Below are 27,517 nucleotides of genomic sequence, written 5' to 3' on the forward strand. Positions count from 1 at the left end.
TAATCTTGAGAAAGCATATGATAGAGTTCCTCGAGAGATTCTGTGGTGGGCACTCAATAAGAAAGGAGTCCCTGGTGAATATGTAAAGATTGTGAGGGATATGTATGAGGGAGTAACGACTAGTGTTAGGACAGGTGTGGGAGAGACTGATACATTTCAGGTAAAAGTAGGATTGCACCAAGGCTCGGTGCTTAGTCCGTATTTATTCTTATTAGTTTTGGACCAGATAACAGCGAAACTACAGGGTAACATTCCATGATGCTTAATGTATGCTGATGATGTCGTGTTAGTAGGAAATAGTGAAAGAGACTTAGAACAAAAACTGGAACAGTGGAGACAATCTCTGGAGGAAAAAAGGTTAAAACTTAGTAGGACAAAGACAGAGTATTTGGAATGTTCATTTAAAGATGGAGTTACTACAAATAAAATGGTATCTTTGGATGGTGAACTGATTGTAAAAAGCAATAATTTTAAGTACCTGGGATCGGTATTACAAAGTAATGGAGAAATAGATGGAGATGCATGCAGTAGAATTAGGGCTGGATGAATGAAGTGGAAGGAAGCGGGTGGTGTGCTGTGTGACAGGAAAATTCCAATGAAGTTGAAGGGAAAATTCTATAAAACAGCCATAAGACCGGCTATAATGCATGTGGCGGAAATGAGAATGCTTAGATGGATGAGTGGAGTGACAAAAAAGGATAAAATTAAAAATGAGTATATTAGGGGAAGTCTAGGTGTGGCACCAATTGATGCCAAAATGAGAGAGCATAGGTTGAGATGGTTTGGTTATGTTCAACGTCGAGACGCTAATCACCCAATACGAAGAATTGCTGAAGTGCAGATTCCTGGAAGGAGTAGGAGAGGAAGACCAAATAAGACGTGGGGGGAGATGATTAGACAGGACATGTTGGTAAAGGGGAATAATATTGATATGATCCAAGATAGGATTGTATGGAGAAATGCAATTACGGAAGCCGACCCCGCATAGGGATAAGGCAAAGATAATGATGATGATATGGAAAAAAATATAATAGTCTCTATAACTATAATATATCGGTAGCATCATCATCATCAATGGCGTTACAACTCTTCATGAGTCTTTGCTTGCCGCGTTTACTATTGCCTTCCATGTTTGTCGGTCCTGTGCCAGTAATTCCCATTGTCCTACTTCCATGTTCTCCAGATCTTCTTTGACTTCATCTTTCCACCTTTTTCTAGGCCGTCCTATAGACCTTCTTCCATCTGGCCTTTCCCGGAACACATTGTTTATAAGGCGATTTTCGTTACTGCGTATCGAACCTTTCGTTACAGAATCATCTTTATTGTTGCTTCTGTTCTCTCATTGACTTCAAAACGATGTGCTATATACTGTGCATATCTTCAATTAATTAAGTTGAGGATTATTGTGATGTTAATGTTGCCATTTATTTCTTGTTGAAAGGATTATGAAAATTCTTAAGAATGTATCCAGGTATTGATCTTTATTCTGATTCGTTTGCTCTACCTACAGCAAGATTAAAAAAGAAATACAAATCAATAACTAAGAGACAGTAAAATTGTTCAAACCGAGCTTAAAATTAGATCTATTATGTTTACTGTGACTAATACTTCAAATATAAACAGTGTAACAAAAATGCATATTTTTATTATTCATTTTTATATGTTATTTATATTATAATGATAATGAACTGTTATAACCTTACAATAAAGAAACTACAAAACATTCTCTTTAAACTGTAATAAATTATTACGAGCTTACTAAAATACAGTAATAAATTACTACATTTGGTTCATATATCATATTCGAAATATTTATTTAATTGGTCTTTTCTTTCCAAAATTAACTCATATTTTGATAGATAAGTACCTATTTGTTATTCCAAAATGACGGATTGGTATGCGGTTATTTTGCCAATGTCGAATGTTAGTCTGTTTAATTTAAGCCCATTGTATATTTTAGCATTTTGCTCGTAACTCTTTTTTATGGTAACGTTGAAACAAATAGATCTGTAGACTCGACTGCATCGAGACTGCCTGCTGGGTTTTGTTTTCAAAAATGTCTGGAGTGGCACAGACAAATATATCAATTTTAAATATTAAATAGTAAATATGAAGAAAACCTTTATTGGTTAAAATTCGTTAAAATTAATACATTATGTACCTAGTAGGAAAAGCTTAACATTCCCGGAAGATGTAAAGATCGCCCTCGAGGCGCAAGCCGAGTCACAGCAATACAGAGTCCGGGAATGTGGCTTTTCCTACAAGGTATACACACTATTTTTCCGAAAATCGAACATTAAAATTATATTAAAATAAACATGTTAAAATTTTCAAATAGACATTATTATTTTGACTCAAATATTCGTGATACCACCAAATACAGGTCTTATACCTATAGTCCAGGAATGGAAGCTTTTCACCTCGCAATGTTTACAGAATTGACCGATTTGCTTGAAAATTTGAGAATAAGTAGTGGATAGTCCCAGGATCAAAATCTATATAATACCGAAAGGCGCTTTTACCATGGGGGTGGTTGCCACCCCACCTCGGGGGTGGAAATTTTTTATTATATTTTGACCGCAAAAGTTGATAAAATCATTCAATCTAAGCAAAAAATGTTCTATATATTTTTTTGGTAAAATTAATAGTTTTCGATTTATTCGCTATCGAATGTGTTAGTTTTATATCGAAAAAATCAATGTTTTTCGATACATACTCCTTTACGATCCACTCAATTTTTGCCGTAGAAACAATTTTTTCAAACCAAGTTCTTGGGAATTAAATAACATACAATTTCATATTTAAACATTTTTTCGTATCTCTGATGCTAATCCTTCTATTCTGAAGAAAATGGCATTTTTTACCAAACTACAAAAATTCCGTTATTCGCTTTAAACTCCAGTTTTTTTAAAACTAATCATTCTAAGCCAGTCAAACTTCTAGAATCTATTAACAATACATAATTAAAGAAGAATGATTAAGGCCAATGACTAAAAACACCGCTAACTTACATTATTATGCTTCCAATCGGATTTCTCCTTTTTTGTTTCAAAAAAAATATTGGTTTTTTAACCGTAACTTTTTTATTTTTTATCTTAGAAAGTTTGGTAAAAAAGAATTTTATAGTTTAGTGACAAGATCTATAAGCATATTAATATTAAATCTCATTACTAGGGAGCGAATTTTATGCTAAATGCATATTGCTTGCATATTTCGCATATTTGAGAACTTTGCCAAATTTTGCATATTTTTAAAGAAACTTGCATATTATGTGCCTTTTTTGAAAACATTTTTGTCCAAACGAAAAAATTTTAAAATTTTTTAATTCGACACAAAATATTCCCCCGCACATGCTGTCATATTTTTTCGAGAACTATCTGAAGTCAGCTCATTCACTACCTTTTCGGTTTTTCTTAGAAAACTCCTGATCTTTAGTGCTATGCCACATTATGCGTTTTGACTGGATGCGTTTCCACCACATCAAGTCAAAACGCATAGTCTGATAAGTCGGTCCGGTTACGTTGGAAACGGATGCGTTTTCACCGCATCCGGTCAAAACGCATAATGTAACACCGCATTTTCCCACAATGTGCCTCTAGTACGCTGGCATAAAATGATTGTAGGACGTTAAATACCCTATTGTTAAGAGAATATTTACATATGGAATTAAAATATGATTTAAATCAGATCCCGTAAATCAGTACAATTAGTCACCTTTAGTCAGTCAACGCGAATGTTTAGTTTTTGTTTGAAAGTACTTTTGTTTGTAAATAGTGCAATATGCCGAAAGATTCTAGCCTGGTTTATTCCCAGATCAGAATCTATCTGCAGCTTCTTTACACCAATGGAAATTATTCTGCAAAGCATGTAATGGAATGGTGAGTTTAAGATTGCTTACTTCCTCTTTTTTCTTTAATAAGTAATATTTGTCTGATTTCTCAACATTTTAAGTTTAAACAGTTTGAAAAAGTATGCCACACGTCGGGAAAGACCTACATAAGTCAAAATGCAAGAAGATGAGCAAATCGAAAATAGTTTTGATCAGTTATCCATTGACGGTAGACAGTCGTTGATGACTTCATCCAATGAACAATATAAATTTAAGTCGGATTTAAAAAAACTGGAAAATCCTATGATTAAAGGTTTTTAGGAAATATATTGTAAGAAAAGGGTCCCCGATGAAAGTTCATTGAAAAAAATTACGTACCAGAAATTTACAACGATACCATAAAAGAAATCAAGAAGATAGTGGAAAATCGATACATTCATTTTATTGTAGATAAATATTTGGTTTCTCAAAATGTGCATTTTTTAAAATTTTTGTGCACATCTTGCGCATATTTCGTAATTTTTACTGCACATGTATGCGCATATTTCATCAAAATTGCTCGCATATAAATCCGCTCCCTACTCATTAAAATGCTCAGTCGTAAAAAGAGGTGACTTTGAAAGGGTTGGTAAAGGTGGTTTTTGCATGTTATTACAAGTTTAATTGTCAATAGCTCACTTAATTTTTGCCGCACGAAAAATGTTTTCACACCAAGTTCTTGGGAATTAAATGAGCTATAATTTTATATTTAAATATTTTTTCGTATCTCTGATGCTAATCTTTCTATTCTGACGAAAAGGCCACTTTTTTCCAAACTACAGAAATTCGTTATTCGCTTTTAACTCCATTTTTTTTAAACTAATCATTATAAGCCGGTAAAACTTCTAGAACTTGTTAATAATACATAAATAAAAAAGACCAAATAAGTCCAATGACTAATTTTAATTAGGGTGGTGATTAGGGGGTTGCTTCCGATCACTTTTTCGTTGAAAGAAAAAATAGGGACTGACATTCTTTTCATTATAAGTCACTTAATTTTTGAGCTAGAGACTTTTTTTTATTTCTGGAGATACTTAGATATTTTTAAATACTTTACATTAGTTTCAACCAGCTATCCTCGAAAAATGCATAGTTTTCCCGTCTCCTGACTTTGAAACTACAATATTTAGCATTTGACGAAGAAGAGCTAACATATAATAAAGTATAGCTCGATTACTATTGGTCTTAAAAAAAATAAAAAAAACAGTTTTGTTTATTCTTTCCAAAGGTACATTTTTGTTAAGTCAAGTTGTTTTGATGAAACGAAAACTTTTGGAGTTATTAACAGCAAACTTATTAAAAACATTGATTTTTTCGATATAAAACTAACACTTTCGATAGCGAATAAATCGAAAACTGTTAATTTTATCAAAAAAGTGTATAGAACGTTTTTTGCTTAGAATTAACGGTTTTACCAACTTTTGCGGTCAAAATATAATAAAAAATTTCACCCCCAAATGGGGTGGCAACAACAAAGAGACCAAAGGAGAGACCCAAAACAAGATGGAGAGATCAAGCCTTGGGAGACAGAAGGAAGCTAAGAATCTACAATTGGAAGGAGTGGTGTAACGACCGGAAAGAATGGAGGAAAATTGTAGACATGGCCAAGTCACACAACACGCTGCTATAATAATAAAAAGACAACAGCGGACTCATTCACCGCAACAAATGAATCAGAGAGCTCAAAAGGGAGGCAAACACTCCGCCATGAGTGAGTAAGCCATGATGATGATGATGATGTATTCTCAAGATTTCTAGTACCAATTTATCCTAGAAAATAGTTGCTCATGAAACATATTGTTGGATCAGATTGTCATAGTATTAAGCATATTATTGGTGTTTATTAAAAAAATTCCCCCAACTACATTAAGCAATTGGTTTCTTTAAATTTTGAATTGGAGAATCTACATATAAAGTAGCAGCATAGAAACCTACTAACAACAATTGGTAAATAAAACAAAACGTCGCAAATTCTATTCTTTGCTAATTCGAGTAAGAGGTAGTTACACAACTAACCAGTCATTTAACAAAAATGTCAACAAGTTTAATTGACGGTTCTTTCCTCGTTTGAAAACCATTTAAAGATACAAATATGTGACTTGCATTGTTTAGGAAACGTTTAGAAGAATTACTTCTCACGGTATTATGACCTATTTGGAACAATACGAGTAATATTTAAAAACTCATTCAAGTCGTAAATACTATGTGACACATACGTTAAAAATGTTCTAATAAAAGTGATTTTCTTGTTATCATAAAACAGGGTAATGGTAGGGAGCAAAGTATGCTATGTACAGTCACTCGAGCGCTTTGGGGACCTATTGGGTTGTGAAGAGTAGGTCCTAAAACCAAAAAAAGTTAAGTAAAGTTTTCAAATCTGCAATAAAAAATACCATTTAAGATTTTAAAGTAAACCCCCCTCCCCACCTCTGTGTGGGGTCGTGTTTGGTGCCATTCGATAGATATTTCAAAAATATTGAATAAGTGTATTTTTCAGTTTTTCGATCTGATGTTCATTTCGAGAAATATCGCGGGATTCGTATTTAAAATATTAAATTTACCCCCACCCCTCTCCGTGGGAAGTCGTGTTTGGTATCATTCGATAGATTTTTGAAAAATATTGAGTACGTATTTTTTAGTTTTTCGATCTGTCATTCATTTCGCGAAATATTCGCTTTTTTCTTGTGAAACTTTGGGACTCGCCCATTTCCATATGCCCCACTTAAATCGTCAGATTATTGAAATATACACTGTTTTGCATGTACTTAACTTATCTTAATCTGAGGATTTCGAGTTTTTCTAAGGATAGATTTTTTTGGCCCCCCTTAACGAACTCCCCTGCATTAAGAGCCAATATATGGTAGAGGTACATTTTCAGGGAACCCTGCAACTTCATTTTTATGAGCTAATATGCTCATGAGCTCATTGTCATACAATCAACAAAGGGGGTAGGTACCTTTGGATTTTCTTCAAAATTCGTTAATTGGACATATTGGTGTCAATTCGAGTGCCAGAGTCAAAGTGTAGCACTTTTCTTACATAAAATTTGCCGCTGGTTCCTCTGGTGTGGTATATATAAATATATTTATTAGGTATACCTAGATTACAAAGGTCTTCCAGCATTTTGTCTCTTTTCGCACTATCAGAACCAGCACTTATTCTAGTTTAAGATTTGACAAAAATTCTTTAGAGTTATGTAAAAATACTACTATTTTGTAAAATAGATGCGAAGACAAATTCAAACTGTTTCATTTTAAAATAAGAAATAAGAAAATCTACGGTTTCGTTTTAATTAAAATCTGTCTTCCTCCAACCCCCGATATTACTATATCTAGGTCTACCTGTGGTCAAGGAGGCTCTGAGGAAGACAAATTTTTACCATTACGACCGTAGTTTCTCGATATAAATTAAAACAATTTATATCGCAGTATGGTTAGAACGCCCTCTAACGGGGAATAAGCGAAATGAATTTCGACTCGATTCAAGTTCTCTGTTTACCCAGGTATAAACATACCAACAGGCACCGCTAGCATCTAAACATTCCGTATATGTATTTGGACCATAGGAGTTTTCTATTGGTTCGTTGCAGCACGCGGTAATATTTTAACCAATAGGCGGCGAGGTTCCAGATGCATATACGGAATGTTTGTCGGTCCCAAATTCATATACGGAATGTTAAAATATCGTACACCGAAAAAGATAAGTTTTTTTTAGAGTCTTTTAAAAGGAGATTGATTTTAAAATACTTGTTACTGTATTATTAAATAAAAATAAAACAATTATAGTATTTCGAATGTTATTTGGTGCGAAATTCATATGCGGAATGTTAATTATTCGTAGACCAAAATAAATATATAAACCAGAATAAATAATATATAAAACACAACCGCAAACGTTATAACCAAGTTAACATTTATTTTCGTCTGATAGCACACAGCCCTAAACTTCTAGTCCATTCTTTCACGGTTTTTGCTCTAAATTTTGAAGTACCGCTTGGATTGACATGAAATTTGGCATACGTATAGCTTACATGTCAAAGAAAAAAAGTGATAGTGTGCCGATGTGTGCTTTTGACCTGGGGGTGACTTTCACCCCCTACTGGTGGTGAAAAAATATATGTCCAAAATAAGTCCGGAAATGGGTAAACTGACTAATTTTAAGTAACTTTTGTTCTATAGAGCTTTTTCGCCAAGTCAACACTTTTCGAGTTATTTGCGAGTGAATATGTTCATTTTTCAACAACACAATTTTTTTTAGATGGTTTTTCGCAAATAACTCAAAAAGTAAGTATTTTGTCGAAAAAAACGTTCTTAGCAAAAATATGGCTTATAAAAAAGTAAAAAAAAAATGGTGTACGCGTTAGGTCTCTGGATGTCGTAGAACCAGAGTTATAGCCAATGAAAAATAGATTCATATTCACCAAATTTCAAATAGAATATTTCGACGTGAAATATCCAAAAAATTAAGCACTTTTTGGGGAAAACCGATTATAACTTTTTTAAAGTGTTTAAAAAAAGCTTTATTTATGTTTTTATAAAAAGTTTCTAGCATTAAATTTAAGCAAGTTACGCTCAAAATAAAGTTGGTCCCTTTTGTTTTTGCAAAAAAAATCGCGAAAACCACCCCCTAATTAGCAACTTAAATGAAATTAATCGTTACCGCTCCACAAATTATTTTACTCATCTTGTGTTTATATGATCTGTAAGTGTCATCGATTCAAAGTGCTTTTTTTTTGAAAAAATTTGGTTTCAAAGTAAAATTTTTAAAAATTTAAATTTTGAAAAATATGCTTTTTTTCAAAATAACTTAAAATTGTTAGAGATACCAAAAATCTCGAAAAACAAAAAAAGTCAGATTTGCTTTTCTGAATATCATGTATTTTTTTGTTTTACTGTTAGACAAAAATTGATTTAGATTTTGTGTTTCTAAATTTGCATACATTCGTGGTCAGTGACTCGTTCAACCCCTTTTAACTACAGCCCTTTCAATAATAAGGACTTTGAACCGATGAAACTTACCTACAGATCATATAAACAATATATACACGAGTCAAGAAACTAGTGAAGTCGTAACGATTAAGTTCATTTAAGATACTAATTAGGGGGTGATTTTCTCGATTTTTTTACCAAAACCAAAAGCGACCAACTTTATTTTGAGCGTAACTTGTTTAATTTTAATGCTAGAAATTTATTTTATAAAACAAAAATGAAGCTTTTTTTAAACACTTTAAATAATTTGTAATGAGTTTTCCCCGAAATGTGCTTCATTTTTGGTTATTTCACGTTAAAATATTCCATTTGGAATTTGACGAATATGAACCTATTTTTCATTAGCTATAACTCTGCTTCTACTAGGTGTAGAGACGTGATACATACACCATTTTTTTAAATTTTTACAGGCTATATTTTTGCCAAAAATGTTTTTTCGACAAAATACTTTCTATTTGAGTTATTTGCGAAAAACCGTCTAAAAGCGTGGTTATTTTGTTGAAAAAATGAACATAATCACTGCCAAATAACTCGAAAAGTATTGACTTAATGAAAAAACTCTATAGAAAAAAAGTTACTTAAAATTAGCCAGTTTATCCATTTCCTGACTTTCTTTGGACGAATATTTTTTCACCCCCAAGAGGGGGCGAGAACCACCCCCAGGGCAAAAGCACATATCGGCACAATATCACTTTTTTTCTTTGACTTGTTAGCTATGTGTATGCCAAATTTCATGTCAATCCAAGCGGTTCTTAAAAATTTAGAGATTTTGCAATATTTTACCGTTAAAGAACGGACTAGTCAACAGAATTAAACTGAATAGCTGAAACAGATCTAAACATACTTAACAACACGTGCAAGTCATTAAAAATTCTGAGAAAGCGAAACCTTAATCATTGTTTTATTTTTCTTTAATAATACATTAATAAAATATGTATTCTAAAATCAGTCTCCTTTAACTGATTAATAAAAAGTCCCATTTTTGGACTACGAATAATTAACATTCCGCATATGAATTTCGCACCAAATAACATTCGAAATACTATAATTGTTTTATTTTTATTTAATAATACAGTAACAAGTATTTTAAAATCAATCTCCTTTTAAAAAAATCTAAAAAAACTTATCTTTTTCGGTGTACGATATTTTAACATTCCGTATATGAATTTGGGACCGACAAACATTCCGTATATGCATCTGGAACCTCGCCGCCTATTGGTTAAAATATTATCGCGTGCTGCAACGAACCAATAGAAAACTCCTATGGTCCAAATACATATACGGAATGTTTAGATGCGCACCGCTAGGAAAATATTCCACTTTGCAGTTCAGAGAACCCGTACGAAACGAGTCTGTGTACTCTATACAGAGTATGGCATTAGTAAAATAAGAAATAAGAAAATCTACGGTTTCGTTTTGATTAAAATCTGTCTTCCTCCATCCCCCGATAGTTTCTTATTTTACTAATGCCATACTCTGTATAGAGTACACAGACTCGTTTCGTACGGGTTCTCTGAACTGCAAAGTGGAATATTTTCCTAGCGGTTCCTGTTGGTATGGTTATATCTGGGTAAACAGAGAACTTGAATCGAGTCGAAATTCATTTCACTTATTCCCCATTAGAGGGCGTTCTAACCATACTGCGATATAAACTGTTTTAATTTATATCGAGAAACTACGGTCGTAATGGTAAAAATCTGTCTTCCTCAGAGCCTCCTTGACAACAGGTAGACCTAGAAATAGTACTATCGGGGGATGGAGGAAGACAGATTTTAATCAAAACGAAACCGTAGATTTTATTTCTTATTTTACTAATGCCATACTCTGTATAGAGTACACAGACTCGTTTCGTACGGGTTCTCTGAACTGCAAAGTGGAATATTTTCCTAGCGGTGCCTGTTGGTATGGTTATACCTGGGTAAATTGAGAACTTGAATCGAGTCGAAATTCATTTCACTTGTTCCATTTACTTTTTTAATTTTTTAAATATTAGTTGTCATTCTCTACTCACGAGCTGTGGTAGTTAATATTATTTTAGACAGTGTTTTTAAAATTTTCATATAGTTCTGCTTTACATTAAGCAGATTTTGAAATCTGGATACCCACCTAGTCACCGACAACGTTTTTAGAGTGAGCGATTTTTGTTGGACGTATTTCTGCATTCTTTGGTAAATCGAATCGAGGGAAGTTTTTGAAGATTTCCAGGCACTACTTAAAAACGTTGCGTATGCATGCGTAAAATAATATATCAATAACACATTTTTACATATATTAGACGACAAGATGGAGCCCCTGATATATTGGGGCATTGGGGCCCCCCGCAAGCTTCATGCTGCGGGGGCCTCTGTTACGCCCCTGGGTCTTATGATCAAGTGCCAGAGACTAACGAGTCTCACCTGAATTAAGAAGAAGAAGAAGATGAATTAGCTCTTTTCAATTCCGTCTTTTATTAGATTTTATGCAAAAATTAAGGCACAAAAATTGATGATAATAATTATGATTTTGATGTTTAACGAAGAAGAGATATGAATTCTTCTACATCCACTGCCCTTTCGACTATTTTTTTTTCGCATCACAAGAGTATTTTTTGCTCTTTATTTTTTCGAAACAGGATTTTACTAATATTTGTGATAACTTACTTGAATGCTCAGTTTGTTTCCAATTTGATAGGTCACCATTTGTGAAGAAAAGACAAGGCCAGTTCACCCAGTTCAATTTGAGTCATAAATAAAAATCTGAAACAAAAAATACTTAATTTAGATTTTAATTATTTTTCTAAAAAGTAAATAAATAATTAGAAAATAAATAAGTACGAAGTTTTTGAAAAACCCAGTCGCAGGTTAATTTTTGATTAAAGGGGAACACATTTTCCTGGTATTTTCTATTATTTTAATTTCACCCCTAAGTCAGGATAAGCATATCACCCCAACATTTTTTAATGGCAATGTGGGTCAAATACCATAGAACGAGAGTACAATGCTCTCATTCTCTAGAGCTGCTTTCATTGTTTGTTCTTTGACCTCTTTGAGAGATTTCCATAGCTTGTTATTTCCGCACCAAGATATTTGCGATATGCACGATTTTTTTACAAAAAAAGGGGATAATTTTATTTTGATCGTAAATCGCTTAGTTTCGATGCTAGAAACCCTTATAAAAAATATAAATAAAGCTTTTTTTAAACACTTTAAAAAAGTTTGAATGGATTTTCCCGAAACGTGCTTCATTTTTTGGTTATTTTACGTTGAAATATTCCAATTGGAATTTGACGAATCAGAACTTTTTTCATGAGCTATAAGTAACTTTGCTTTTATTGGGTATATAGACTTCACGAATACACATGTCTTTTCGTTGTGTTCTATGCTACATTTTTGCTAAGAATATATTTTTTTCGATAAAATACTTACTTTTTGAGTTATTTGCGAAGAAACGCCTGAAAACGTGTTTTTTTTTGTCGAAAAATAAACATTTTCAATCGCAAATAACTCAAAAAGTATTCATACAGAAGTAAAAAACTTCGATTTGTATATTGGTATAAAATGTTTATTAAAAAATTCTTAAAATGTCATCCAAATGGATTGCAAAACGTTTTCGATCTAAATTAGATCATCTTCAGTGTCTAGAATGAAGTATTTCCACGTTAGATTAAAAGCAAAAGGTTAAAATTGTGACTGTTAATTAAAGAAAAAACATGTGGAAAGTATTTACATTCTACTAAGTAGATGAAACTAGCACACGATTAAAAGTAGTAACTTCAAAATATATGGTCTACATTATTTGATTGTATAAAATATGATGACTCCAAGCCGATGTTAATGAATTATGTGCTATGAATACTCAAAGGTCAACATGGTTCCCTGCTCGAATAAAACGCGTTGTTATTGCCAGTTCAGTGGGCAAAGACCAACTGAGAATTTACTCATGAGTGATTTACTCATTTTAAGGTCTTAACCAAAAATTGACTACTGTGTCTTGTCATGCCACGTCATTCTTAAAAAATAGATTTTTACTTCCTATTTCTCAGTTGGTCTGTGCCCATTGAACTTGAAAGAACCACGCGTTTTATTCAAGCAGGGAACCATGTTACCTTTGAGTATTCATAGCACATAATCCATTAACACCGACTTAAGAGTCGCCATATTTTATACAATCACATAATGTAAACCATAATATATTTTGAGGTTGCTACTTTTAATAGTGTGCTAGTTTCATCTAATTAGCAGAATGTAAGTACTTTCCACATGTTGTTTGTTTCTTTAATTAACAGTCACAATTTTACCCTTTTGCTTTTAATCTAACGTGGACATACTTCATTCTAGGCACTGAAGATGATCTAATTTAGATGGAAAACGTTTTGCAATCCATTTGGATAACATTTTAAGAAGTTTTTTAATAAACATTTTTCAAAAAGTATTGACTTACTTAAAAATATCTATGGAACGAAAGTTGCTTAGAATTAGTCAGTTTATCCATTTCTGGACTTATTTTAAACGCGCATTTTTTCACCCCCTAGAAGGGGTGACTGTCACTCGCTAAGCAAAAGCATCCAACGGCACAATTTCAACTTTGAAGTGGAGAGTAAGTAGAACATAAATCCAATTTTCATGCAATTCGGAGTTGACCTTGAAAATTACACGGTATCGCCGTATTTCCCGTTCATTTACTGGGCTAGTTATAATGGTCTAAGAGCTCTAATAACGTTTTCGAAAAAGTATTTTAAGACAGCTGATCCTTTAATATATTGTTCCCTATGCTTCCTCGAACACCGTACCGGCCATCTGGCTGCTGGTACAGGTTGCGGTTACTACTGCGCAGCACACCTGTACAGGTAAATACAAAATCAGGGTGATTGATTAGTGTGATAAAGCTTAGTAGATCCGCTATAGTAATAGATAGCAATAAAAGTTAATAACAAAAATTGTAGCCAACTTTGAGCTTCACATTACAAAATTAGTTAGAATGTTACAATATAGATAACATAGTAGCCGACCAAACTTTTTTTTTGAATGGAACACCCTATATTTTATTTTATATTCGAAATCTTCTTAACTTCCCATCACAAAAATATAAAGGTTTGTTATGTTATACAGGGTATTTACAAAGTTATTACCAATGTTCTATGAAAATCGTAATAAGTTCAGCTCCCTGTATAAATAGAAATAAGCAAAACAGCCATTGCTTATTGGTTTATTTTTTTGTTGATTGTGAAAATTTATACAGATGGTTGATATTGCTAATTTTCTTTATATCGAATACAGGGTGAGTCAAAACGCAAGTACATTATTTTCTCAGTAATTTTAAATAGAACTCACTAATTAATAACTTGCTCTGAAAAATAAAAATATCTCGAAAAGTAACCAATTTAGACAGGGAATACTATATAAAAATTAAAGTACGCTAATGGTACTTTTCGATAGTGATATAAAATACAGGGTGTTCTATTTAAAATTTCTGAGAAAAGAATGTACTTGCGTTTTGACTCACCCTGTGTTCGATATAAAGAAAATTAGCAATATCAACAATTTTTTAAAATTTTCACGATCAACAAAAAAATATGGCACCAATAAACAATTGCTGTTGTGCTTATTTTTATTTATACATGGAGCTGAACTTGTTACGATTTTCATTGAAAATTGGTTATAACACTTTGTAAAAGCCCTATATTACATAACACACCTTTATATTTTTATGATGGGGAAGTTAAGAGGATTTCGAATATAAAATAAAATAAAGGGTGTTCCATTAAAAAAAAACATAAGTTTGGTCTGCCACTATGTTATCGAACACCCTGTAACATCCTAACTAATTTTGTAATGTGAAGCTCGAAGTTGGCTACAATTTTTGTTATTAACTTTTATTGCTATCTACTACTATAGCGGATCTACTGAGCTTTATCACACTAATCAATCACCCAGTATATTGAATTTAAAATTATTTTAAGACGAAAAAATTTTTTGTTATTCCTTTTTAAACCACAGAAATGTGTGGCAATTATAATTCATACTTCTAATAATATTTTTTGCACGATTGATCATTTTTGACTGTTTACCGTGACAGATTTTACGTCAGTAGGTGACATTTACTAGCAACTCGACGGTAAGTAATCCAACTCGACGGTAAGTACTCCAACTCGACGGTAAGTACTCCAACTCGACGGTAAGTAATTCACTTACCGTCGAGTTAAAAAATCTCTTAATTTTAATTTATTTTTTGAAAGAATAAAGAAAACTAACGAATTATTTATTAATATTGAAACTTATGGTACAATTTGTTAAATTATTTAATGAAATCCCACTTGTTTGGGCTGTGGTTTCACTTCTAACAGAAACTCCTGCAGAATCGCATACATTAGTAGTATCCAACATTTTTTTCTCTTCAAATACGCGATCAAAGTTGAAAACTTGGAAATATCAATGCCATCATAAAGAAAAACGGTGGATTTAATCATTGAATATTCTGCCCAGAGGCTTCCAGGAGCTTTCAACTGCATATGTCTTTGAACGAAATATGCCAAGAGAGTCTTTTCTTCGATTCTTAAATTCTTGCCTTCGCACCATTTTTTAAAACTTTGGTACCTAGGTATTTTGATAACGGATTTTCGATTTTTCGGGAATAATTGCTGAACACCCTTCTTCCCAAGCCCGTTCAATTTCTTCAAATTCACTTTCGCTCATATTTTAATTTATAATAATCAAAATTGTACTTAAAATTATTGACAACTAAATAAAAACTCAATTCTCCATTGTTGTTATGCACCCTAGTTACTACCTAACAACCAAAGTATCTATCTTGATAAAATGAATGAAACTAGTCAATATGACGAAAATGTTTAATTTTATAATTTATAATGGTATCAATCGTGCAAAAAACGTTATAAGCATGTCGAACGTTAAGGGTAACCGATCTCAGACAATAATTGTCTTTGTCAATAATTGACAAACAATTGTCTTCGATCGGTATAAAACCCTTACCGTTCTCCATACTTAATATACAGTATAGCCCGAAATAAACAGTACTGAAACTGAAACATAGGTTTCCCTTTCTGCACGCTGTCATTCCCAAAATAACTTGTATAGAGCTGCCAAGTAATTCTTAACAATTATTAATTATTAATAATTGTTAAGAATTACTTGGCAGGTCTATACAAGTTAATTTGAGTATGACAGCGTGCAGAAACTGAAACCTATGTTTCAGTTTCAGTACCGTTTATTTCGGGCTATACTGTACTATAAAAAGATATATTTACCTGTACAAGGGGTGTATTCTGTAACATTTCCGTTAAATTTAAGAGGCCTCTAAAATTTAACTTTTAACGGTCCTCTAAAACTTATAGGTTAGATTGACATTCTATAAACACATATTATGGAGGACCGCTAAAATAATATTTTTTAGAGGAATCCTCTAAAAGGTTTTAGAACAAATACGGCAACGTCGCACGTTGATCGTTTATGAACTACTTTTAACCTAGAAATTGACCGAAAACTGACTGTCAGAGAAAAAAAACCTTAAGAAAGAAGAAGAAATTTACAGTTTGCTAGAAAATAATATTTATTTTATTTAATTATTTTTTATCAAAACTTATATTTTTCAATTAAACATTTTTATTTATAAAGTTATACATTAAAATATTGCTGAAAAATTGCATATCGTATTTTTTCTCTCCTTCTACACTAATTTTGGTCAAATAGTCTATTTTCAATTACATTAAGGTCATCTACCTCATCTGCATCTGGTTCTTCTAAACCTTCTGGAACTTCATCTTTATTAACATTTGATACGTTTTGTATTGTTCCACAATAATTTTAAATAATTTTACCTGCATTAATAGGATTTAATTGCTTTGACAAACACCTTGATTTCAACACTTTTTCAATCACATTTCTAGGTAGGGTAGGGTAGGTAGGTATTTACCTACTTTCTTTAAAATGGTAATTGTAGTGGTTGTAGTTACTTTCAGGTCAATTACCTACGTTTTGTTTTTGTTGTAATCTGAATTCAGCTCTACAAAAAGAAACAAAAATTTGAATTTTGTTATAGAGGTGTAGTGTGTCGATTGTAAAGTAAACTGAGACTTACTGAAACATTTGTCATTTTTATATGTTTATCTCCATCATAATACATAAATAAGAAACTACATACTATTCATATCAACATAACCAAACAAGCATAAAACATTTAACGGACTGCTAAAAATTTAGCGGGTACATTTTGACATCCTCTAAAATATTTTTATTTAGCGGGAGTTTTAACGGTTTAGGTTATGATTTTAACGGATGCATCATTTACAGAATACCAAAATATTTTTAGCGGGCGCTAAAATTTTAGAGGCCTCTAAAATTTAACGGAAGTGTTACAGAATACATCCCCAAGTGTGCTGTAGTACGTTCTTTCAAGGTAAAATATTGCAAAACCTCTAAATTTTAAAGAACCGCTTGGATTGACATGAAATTTGGCATACACATAGCTAACAAGTCAAAGAAAACAAGTGATATTGTGCCGATTTGCTCTAGGGGTGAGTTTCACCCCCTGTTGAGGGTGAAAAATATATGTTCGAAATAAGTCCGGAAATGGATAAAATGATTAATTCTAAGCAACTTTTGATCTATAAAGTTTTTTCACCAAGTTAATACTTTTCGAGTTATTTGTGAGTTTGTTAATTTTTCTACAAAATAACCACGTTTTCAGACGGTTTTTCGCAAATAACTCAAAAAGTAAGTATTTGGCCGAAAAAAAATTCTTATCAAAAATATAGCACGTAAAAAAGTGAAACACATGGTGTATATATTAGATCACTATACCTAGTAGAAGCAGAGTTATAGCTTATGGAAAAAAGGGTCATATTCGTCAAATTCCAAATCGTATATTTTAACGTGCCATAACCAAAACACGAAGTACAGTTCACCAAGAATAGCTGAAAGTCTGAAAATAACCACGCCCATGATGCGCATTCGTCATCCGACGGATCTCGCACTGAGCGTTCACTTAATATCTACCGTTTGTAACGTGAACAAGTCGGTACAGTCTGGAAAAAATTTTTTGTAAGTACGAACCGCAAAGGAGAATCAATTTAAAATTTGCAAATTTTGTTTAAATCGAATCTGAAGGGAAAAGTTTTAAATAATCAGACACGGGAAGTGATAGCAAACGTGATTCATTTTATGATAAATGAAGCGAAAAACAATGAACCGTGTAGAGATTTGAAAAAAGTGCAGGAACGTGTGGTATTGGCAACAGGTGTTAGTTTAAGCAGCGTTCAAAAAATTGCTCGGGAAATGCAATTAATTGAAGATGGCGAATATTCCTCATTTGTAACTCCAAACAAAAAGAGAAAAAAAAGCGCTTCAAAAACGTGCTTGGACGATTTTGATATAGGGCGTCTTCGACGTTATATAATGGATTTTTGTATAACACAAAAACAAGTCCCAACTGTGAAACGCATACATAGAACATTTGCAGAGGAGTACAACTACTCAGGTTCAATAGAAAGCCTACGAACAGTAATTAGAAAGATGGGATTTCGTTGGCGAAAAACCAGAACTAATAGAAAATTATTAATGGAAAAGCCTAATATTCAACATCTTAGACTGAATTTCTTACGTAGTATGAAACGTTACAGGAACTCAAATCGCCCAATTATATACATGGATGAAACATACGTTCATTCATCTCATACCTACCAAAAGAGCTGGTCTGATAGTTCAAACAAGGGCATACAAAAACCAGTATCTAAAGGACAGATGCTTGTGATAGTGCATGCTGGAGGTGAAAATGGGTTTGTTAAAAACACTTATCTGCGCTACAAACCTACTATAAAAACAGGAGATTATCATGATGCAATGAACTACGACAATTACAAAAAGTGGCTTCAGGATAAACTGATACCAAATTTGCCCCCGAACAGCGTTTTGGTGATTGTTAATGCACCGTATCACAACGTACAAATTGAGAAATGTCCAACTATGTCTTCCAGGAAAGTAGAAATGCAGCAGTGGCTGACAACGCGAAATATTCCCTTTACAGATGACAAGTTGAAATTTGAATTATACGATATTATAAAATTACACAAACCTCTGTTTAAAACCTATGGAATTGACAAAATACTCGAGGATAAAGGACATTCAGTTTTACGGTTACCCAAGATATTATCCGGATTTGAATCCTATAGAGTTAGTATGGGCTTCTATGAAGCAATATGTCGCTGAAAAAAAGTCAGTTTTGATTTTAAATTAGTGAAAAGTTTGTGTGGACTGAATAAAACGATGACGACAAATGCTATGGAAATGGATACAAGAAAGGTTATAAATATCTCTTTTAACAAAAAGTACTGGTACAAAGACACTATATTTATGCTTCACCGGGACCGAACATCTAATTTCTATTTAGTATTGCAATAGACGATTTTATTATTACTTTATTACCCTACTGCTTACGCCCTTTTTCTCCGAAACCTTTTGGTCAATATAATGGTAATATAAAGTATAAATAGTCAATATAAAAATATAATTTTTGGTTTATAATGCCATAATTTATAGCAACGCAAGCGGTTTTTGTTGGATCTATTTTATTACATCTCACTTTGTGTTATGGACAAACTTCTGATAGAATGGACTGTAATATATTATATTAAAAACTTCTTGTATTCAGCTAAAAAATTAATTACAAATTGTTAAAAAATGTGATTTTATATTATGACAATCAATCTAATAATTTTAATGACAATCTGACAAATATATGTTGTGTATTTTTGATGCTTGTTTTTTTCCGTCATTGAGCAAGGGCGGAACTGTCTATCCAATAATAAATAATACTTTTCGTCCATACTCCCCGCCTTGAACAGCTCCAAGACCGTTCAAACACAAATCACCTAAGTTAATGAGGAACACTAGAAACAAGTCTCAGCTAATGGTAATGGACAAATTTTAGTTATTCCTCGTTTATAAAGTCCATGAGCGGTTTTAACAGTTACCACTCGAATTTCACCATCATCACCAGGGTGAACAGACACTATTCTTCCTAACTGCCACTGACAAGTGGGCAAATTGTCAGATTTTAAGAGCACTAAAGATCCGACTTGAATGGTGGAAGTACTACTTCTCCATTTATGACGTTGTTGGAGATCATTCAGGTAAATCTTTGACCATTGCTTCCAAAAGTCTTGCAACAATTTCTGAATCAGTTGGAATCTGGACAATTGGTTTATTTTTATCTCTCCTTGAAACGTATGATCAGGGACAGCGGTCATCGGTCTTCCGATTAAAAAATGTGAGGGAGTTAAAGGAGTGTAATCGTTAGGATCAGATGATAGAGCATATAAAGGACGTGAATTCAAAGTGCCTTCAATCTGAATTAAAAATGTACAGAATTCTTCATAAGTTAGAAGGGTTTGACCAATAATACGAGATAAATGATATTTTACCCCTTTTATATTACTTTCCCATAATCCCCCGAAATTTGGAGTACTAGGAGGAATGAAATGCCATATAATATTCTGAGCTGCGCAAGAGGTGACAATTTCATCCTCTGATTTTCTAATGAAATCATACAAAATTTTTAGTTCATTTTTGGCACCTACAAAACTTGTACCGTTATCTGAATACAGATGCCCGGGTTTACCGCGTCTAAAAACAAATCTTCTAAGGCCTGCCATGAAAGCTTCAGATGTCAAAGAACTAATTAATTCTAAATGTACTGCTTTCGTGGCGAAGCAAATAAATAAACATATGTACGCTTTATACGTTTTACATCCGCGACCTTTTCTATCCTTTAATGTAACTGGCCCTGCGTAATCTAATCCAGTTATGAAAAAAGGTTGTGATATATTAACACGATGTTCTGGCAAATCAGCCATAATCGTAGAACCAGGTTTGGGTTTAAACCGATAGCATCTAATGCAATTCCTTACAACTGTTTTAGCTAGGGACATTCCCGCAATTATCCAAAATTTTTGACGAACTGTCGCTAACAAGAGTTGTGGACCTGCATGTTGAAGTTGCACATGCTCATGTCTCAATATTAGTTTGCTTAAAACATGAATCTTATCTAATAGTAACGGATGTTTCCCATCATAATTCCTAGAAGATTTTCTAAGACGTCCTCCTACTCTCAATAATCCAGTTTCATCTAGAAAAGGCGTTAAAGGTAATAATCTACTCTTTGACGAAAGGTCTTTACCGTTATTTAATAATGAAATTTCTTCAACAAAACTTTCTGTCTGAGCTAATCTAACAAGAAAAACCTCTGAATCAGTAAATTCGATTGCTGAAATCGGGCCATACCTTCTACTATTAGACTTTGACTTTGAATTATTAACAAATCTTCTACAATAAGCCATAATTCTAATTAATTTGTTCAGATTCGAGTATTTATAAAAAAGTGAATTAAAATCATTTTTTATAGAAACTAATGCTTTAGATTTCTTTCTCATTTCAGGAAGGTTTGACATATCAAGTAAATCATAGAACTTAGTTTTATCAAAATCTGTTGATAAAAATTGAGGGCCATTAAACCAGAGCTTACAGTGAGCTAATTGGTCTGGCAAAATTCCTCTACTACCAATATCTGCAGGATTCTCAGACGAGCTAACATAATTCCAATTTTCAATTGTAGTACATCTTTGAATTTCTGCAACACGGTTTCCAACAAAAACTTGAAGGTTTGCTGGGTCATTATTGAGCCAATGCAAAACAATTTGTGAATCACACCAATAATATGGAGTGTACTGAAAAGTAACAGAATCTGAAACAGATTTCATAAGTTGGACCAATAATAAGCTACCACACAATTCTAATCGAGGAATATTTTGACTGGGGCGACCTTAGTCTTAGCACATAACAAATGAACATTTATAGAACCTTGTGAATCAATGCATCGAGTATAAATTGTTGCACAATATGCGTATTGTGAAGCATCACTAAATCCATGTAATTCTATTATTTTAGGTTTATTACTCAGAACGCACCGTGGAATTCTTAAATCATTTAAGTGACATAACTTAGACTGGAACTTTTTCCATTTATCACACAAATCAGAGGGGACTTCGGAATCCCAATCAAGTTTTAACGACCAAAGAGATTGAATCATAATTTTTACTAGGATTATACAACAACTGGCTAAACCTAAGGGATCATAAATTTTTGCGATTGCAGAAAGCATTGTGCGCTTCGTTATTTTTGATAAAAGATCAGGGTTTTCAACATGAAAACTGAAAATATCTAACTTACTAGACCATTGAATACCAAGAGTTTTAATACACTCGTGATCTCCTAAATTAAGTACTTTTAAAGGATCGGAATAATCTTTAAAGTGATTTAATACCAATTGGCTGTTTGAAGACCATTTCCTTAAATTAAAACAAGCTGACTTCAATATTTTGACCACTTCATCACATCTTTTAATAGCTTCAGCCTCACTTGAAAATCCAGTAATGAGATCGTCAACATAAAAATCTCTCAGAATAATTTCACTTGCTTCAGGAAACTTGATTTTATTATCAAATGACAATTGCTGGATACACCTAATGGCTAGATATGGCGCACTGGCCGTGCCATATGTTACGGTTTTTAAATTATAAATTGAAATTGGCTGAGAAGGACTATTCCTCCAGACAATTGTTTGCATTCTTCTGTCATCGGGATGAACAAGTATCATCCTATACATTTTGCTGATGTCGGAAACAACAACAACTGCATGTTGTCTAAATCTAATCAAAATACTCAAAATATTATTTTGAATTGCTGGTCCTGAATATTGGATATCATTCAATGACTTCCCATTAGTCGATGGGGCAGAACCATTAAAAACAACACGGAGTTTGGTTGTCAGGCTTTCATTTTTGATAACACCATGATGTGGTAAAAAATAATTAGGTTCTGTGGTGCCTTCCGCATCTAAATTATAATCAATTGACATGTGATCTAAATCTAAATATTCTTTCATGAAATTTAAATAACCATTTTTAAGTTCGGGACATTTCTTAAATCTATCCTCTAAATACAATAATCTTTTAACAGCTAATTGTTTAGAATCGCCTAGGACAGAAGGATGTTCCTTCCAGGGAATTTTAACAATAAATTGACCAGTTTCTGATCGAGAAAATGAATTTTTAAAATGATTTTCAACATAAACATCATCCTTTGAATAAGAAATATGAGACTTTGGCTCTTCAACAGACCAAAATTTCTCTAATTGTAAATCATCACTACTAAATCTTTGTGAAAAATGACATCTAATATGATTTTTTGTTGGATATGGAACTTTACCAACCACAATATAACCAAAAACCGTATTTTGGAGGGAGGGTAAATTCTTTCCAAGATCTATGCGACCAACTAACATTATATCCCAAAACAAACTAGCATCAAGTAACATATCTACCTTACTGCTTACATTAAATGAATCATCTGCCAAAGTTATATTAGGGGGTATTGAGAAATTTGAGACATTAAAAGTATAAGTTGGCAAATTCTCAGTAATCTGTTGCACCACTATGCAATGTAAATTTGACTTAAAATTGTTTAATATAGAACCAATTTTTAATTGACATTTTTTATTTAAAGATGAAACGGAATTATTAATTCCTGAAACACAAATATTTGCTCTATTTGTGTCTAAATCGAGTTTACTTAGAAAATCCTCTGTAATAAAACATGATTGGCTCCCTGAATCTAGGATTACTCGTGCGATATGAGTATTTCCGTATCTATCATATACTCTAACTTTAGCAGTACTCAACAGTACATAATCATTATTTGAACAATTATTTTTTAAAACAATCTCATTTCTATTAACATTATTTTCTGAAGTATTAGTTGACAACTTAACTTTATCTGGTTCATTCTCGGAATCATTGTTCGGGTTGAAATTAATTGAACTGTTTTCTTTAACATGAATATCAGATGGTTTATTTTCATGTAAAAGAGAACTGTGTTTGGCTTTACATATCTTACAACCGAACGATTTACATTGTTTGTAGGAATGTCCGGTACATAAACAATTTCGGCATAAATTTAATTGTTTTATTTTATCCCATCTTTGGGTTACTGAAAGTTTAAGAAATTCTTCACATAGGTAAATCAAATGATTTTGTTTACAAAAATTACAACTTCTGCTTTTACTAGTTAGCAGAGATCTAGAGCGTTTATCTTGGTAATTAGATTTATAATCCGGTTTTGTCACATTGCTTAACTCTATAGTTTCCAAAAAATCAGCACGATTCTTCAAGAATTCAAGAAATTCGTTTAAACTTGGCAAAGAATTATCTATTTTTCTTTTTTCCCATTCCCTAAAACTAAATTTATCCAATTTACCACTTACCAAATACACCATAATAGCATCCCAATGTTCAGTCGGTAGTTGAAGTGATTTTAAAGCGAATAAATGCTTTTTAACTGAATCTATCATGCTTCTAAGACCTAATGCAGATTCTTTATTTAAATTTTCAATCTCAAAAAGAGCTTTTAAATGATTGTTTACTAACATCCGAGAGTTGTCAAATCTGTTGCATAGAGTCTGCCATGCAGAATTGTAATTTTGTGCAGAAAAATCTAAACTTTGTATAATTTTCAATGCATCACCTTTTAAACTCGCACGTAAATAATGATATTTTTGAATATCTGCCAATACTTTATTATTATGAATTAACCCTTCAAAAGTATCTTTAAACTCAATCCACTTCAAATAGTCCCCATGAAAGACAGGTAACTGAATAGGAGGTAATTTGACACCTTCTAATCCACTATATTCATGGCTTATGTCTAACCTTTTCGACTGTGAACTGGATAAATCGGAACATTTTCTTTTTAACATCGTTCTTGCTCTAGACAAAGTTTTTGAAAATATAGTATCTAATCGTTGTCTTTTCGCATACTCTTGTTGAATATCTTGATCCTGACAATTTAATTCAATTGACATTTGGATTTCATCAAATTCAGTAAACAAACTTTCAGTTCTCTCTGTATTCAATTCTATCTGCGAAAAATGGTCTTCGCTTAAATCATTAATCGCGATATTTGTCATCGACTCTATAAATTTAATAAAATTGTTTAATCTTTGTTCAATTATATCTCTTTTGCGATATAATTGACGAAAATCAGAAGCTTTCATAGGCATTTTTAGCTTTATATTAATCAAAATACGTAGCAAATAATATTATTTAATTGTACGAACTCAAAAATCAACGTTAAGCAATCAAGTAATAAAAGTCAAATCTAAATCTGTCTTTTATCTAATAATCAAACTTAGCCGAATATTGGCTATGGTCCTATAATCATTTATATTTAAATAAATCCAATAATAATAGCAATATCTACTAATAATAATCAGAAATCGTATAGCATTCCACAAACTAATACTCCAAATCACTCAAATACATATTTGCATACACACAAAGGTGTACAAATCAATCTAATAAGTAATTATTTTTTAGCTAAATAAAATTATAGGTTATAAATCAACTATTCAATGCGCAAAATCAAAATTTTTAATTGAACCCCAAAATCCTCAAAAATCTAATAATTTATTGGCACTTTGTTGAAAGGAAATAAATATGAAGGATAAACAAAGAACAATCAAGATAATAAATGGAAAAACCTCACATTTAATTCAATCGGCAGAGCGGATCCAATCTGGCTGAATCATAAATTCTTCAAAAACCAATAATCTTCATACCCATCTGGATCTATTAGACCATTGTCTCAATCATCGGGTTCGATCGGACACAATTTTATGCTTCTCGGGCTCGAAGGTACCAAATGTTATGGACAAACTTCTGATAGAATGGACTGTAATATATTATATTAAAAACTTCTTGTATTCAGCTAAAAAATTAATTACAAATTGTTAAAAAATGTGATTTTATATTATGACAATCAATCTAATAATTTTAATGACAATCTGACAAATATATGTTGTGTATTTTTGATGCTTGTTTTTTCCCGTCATTGAGCAAGGGCGGAACTGTCTATCCAATAATAAATAATACTTTTCGTCCACTTTGTAAAAAAATACTACAAATATACTGAAGAAAAGTAATGACAGTAATAATAATTGTGTACGGGACCTATTAGAAACTATTCAAACTTTACGTTTCTATATTTGTGTCTCCGATTGTACCTATATTTTAAACTTGACCCGCGCGTACAGGCTATCTTTTTCCTTCCGAGTGCGTTCTCACTTCATTGTTCGCGCAGGCAGTTAGAATTTCAGACTTTCAGCTATTCTTGGTGAACTGTACTTTTTTGGGGAAAACTCATTTTAACTTTTTTAAAGTGTTTAAAAAATGCTTATTTCTGTTTTAAAAAAAAATTAGCCTAACAAGTAAACAAGTTACGCTCAAAATAAAGTTGGTCCCTCTTTTTTGTAAGAAATCGGGAAAATCACCCCCTAATTAGCATTTCAAATGAACGTAACTGTTACCATTTCACAAGTGCAGGGCCGCCGCTACCATGTGTGCTAAGTGTGCATTGCACACAGGCGGCCAACAATAGGAGCGGCCAAAAGCGCGGCCAATGATGATAATACTTTTTTTAAACGAAAATAAGTTCAAATAATTAAATAGTAATGATTCAGATAATTCTGTAAACTCTAATATTCCAAACCATAATAATTATTATTATTACTTGATACTAAAATGCGTTTTATTTATCATTTACAATTCTTTTTTCGTCCTAATCTAAACAAAAATGTCAGAATTATTTATTGTATGAACTGCCCCTTTTACAGGTACAGTCATAAAGTGGTTCCGGGAATACTTTTTCAGACGATTCCGGAAAATGGCATGCAAAAATGAATCCAACTGAAGTTTAATTTGTTAAAAATTTTCCTCACCGAATTAAAAAAAATTAACTTCCCCAGAGATACAAATAATAGGAAATTTTCAGAATATATAATAATAATAATAATAATAATGGAGTTTATTTGTAGCAACCTAGTACATAATAAATAAACCCAGTTTCTCACTGAAGTTGTTAGTCACATGGACTACAACTTGTGCGTGAGGGTTAAATTTAGATTATAAAACAACATGAATTTATCTTAAAGTTTACAAAAAGGAATCGATTATAGTCTTGTTCATTCTTGTTCGCTCATCTGTCTTTAAATTTGGGCTCCTCTTCTTACTAATTCAGTTAACGTTAAATTTTGTTGATCGGGCCTACAAAAATCTCTAATAAATTTCAACAAAGGATTGCGAAAACTTCCGATGGGATTCTTCTGGCGGGACTTCGTTTTCCGTGAGAATTTTCATGACATTCTGAAGGCGTTTTATCCACTTTTACCATAATTTTTACAATTTATTATCATTGAAATTATTATCATAGAAACTTATTATCATCGCGCATTTCCTAATCAAGTCCGAATTCATCGCCTGTGGTTACTTTAATTAGCATCACTATAATATTTAAGGGCGTAGGTAAATTCCTCACCAACCAGTAGAACCATATAATCCGACAGGTATTTTCCTCACCAAGTTTAAGGGTTCGTATTAATCCGGTAGGTAATTTCCTCACCAACTAACTCAGGTAATAAAATAAAAAATATGGATGTAATTTAAGAATGATTATTATGAAAGCATCCGAAATCCGAATAAAAGACATTCATTTCTTTACGTTGTAATAATAGTTTATAATATAGATAATGTGCAAAACGTATATTCTCCTTTTCATGAACA

The 27,517-nt window shown here is 32.3% G+C and overlaps 4 protein-coding genes across 6 annotated transcripts in view; 1 reads left to right on the top strand and 3 right to left on the bottom strand.

Annotated features, from left to right (window-relative positions):
- Window positions 1-27,517, bottom strand: part of LOC114326447 (uncharacterized) — a 407,135-nt gene that overhangs the window by 187,645 nt on the left and 191,973 nt on the right. For 2 of the 3 annotated variants that reach the window (XM_050656792.1, XM_050656793.1), the window contains exon 3: window positions 11,496-11,591. The gene's annotated coding sequence lies outside the window, so the exon portion shown is untranslated. Of the gene's footprint in view, window positions 1-11,495; window positions 11,592-16,768; window positions 16,855-27,517 lie in introns of all 3 variants that reach the window. The other variant, XM_050656794.1, reaches the window with a different exon arrangement.
- Window positions 1-27,517, bottom strand: part of LOC126888461 (zinc finger protein 664-like) — a 365,892-nt gene that overhangs the window by 66,005 nt on the left and 272,370 nt on the right. The window lies entirely within an intron of this gene.
- Window positions 18,495-19,055, top strand: LOC126888494 (uncharacterized). The gene has a single exon (XM_050656831.1). It carries the CDS (start codon window positions 18,495-18,497, stop codon window positions 19,053-19,055), a length of 561 nt encoding a protein of 186 aa, XP_050512788.1.
- Window positions 19,641-27,517, bottom strand: part of LOC126888495 (uncharacterized) — a 50,812-nt gene continuing 42,935 nt past the window's right edge. Inside the window, exons 2-3 of the mRNA XM_050656832.1 lie at window positions 23,475-24,872; window positions 19,641-19,735 (exon numbers count right to left, since the gene is read on the bottom strand). Coding sequence (XP_050512789.1) covers window positions 19,641-19,735; window positions 23,475-24,872 — 1,493 coding nt within the window. The remainder of the gene's footprint in view (window positions 19,736-23,474; window positions 24,873-27,517) is intronic.

The sequence above is a fragment of the Diabrotica virgifera genome, chromosome 7 (assembly GCF_917563875.1).
Source record: "Diabrotica virgifera virgifera chromosome 7, PGI_DIABVI_V3a".
In the NCBI taxonomy this organism is placed as follows: domain Eukaryota; kingdom Metazoa; phylum Arthropoda; class Insecta; order Coleoptera; family Chrysomelidae; genus Diabrotica; species Diabrotica virgifera.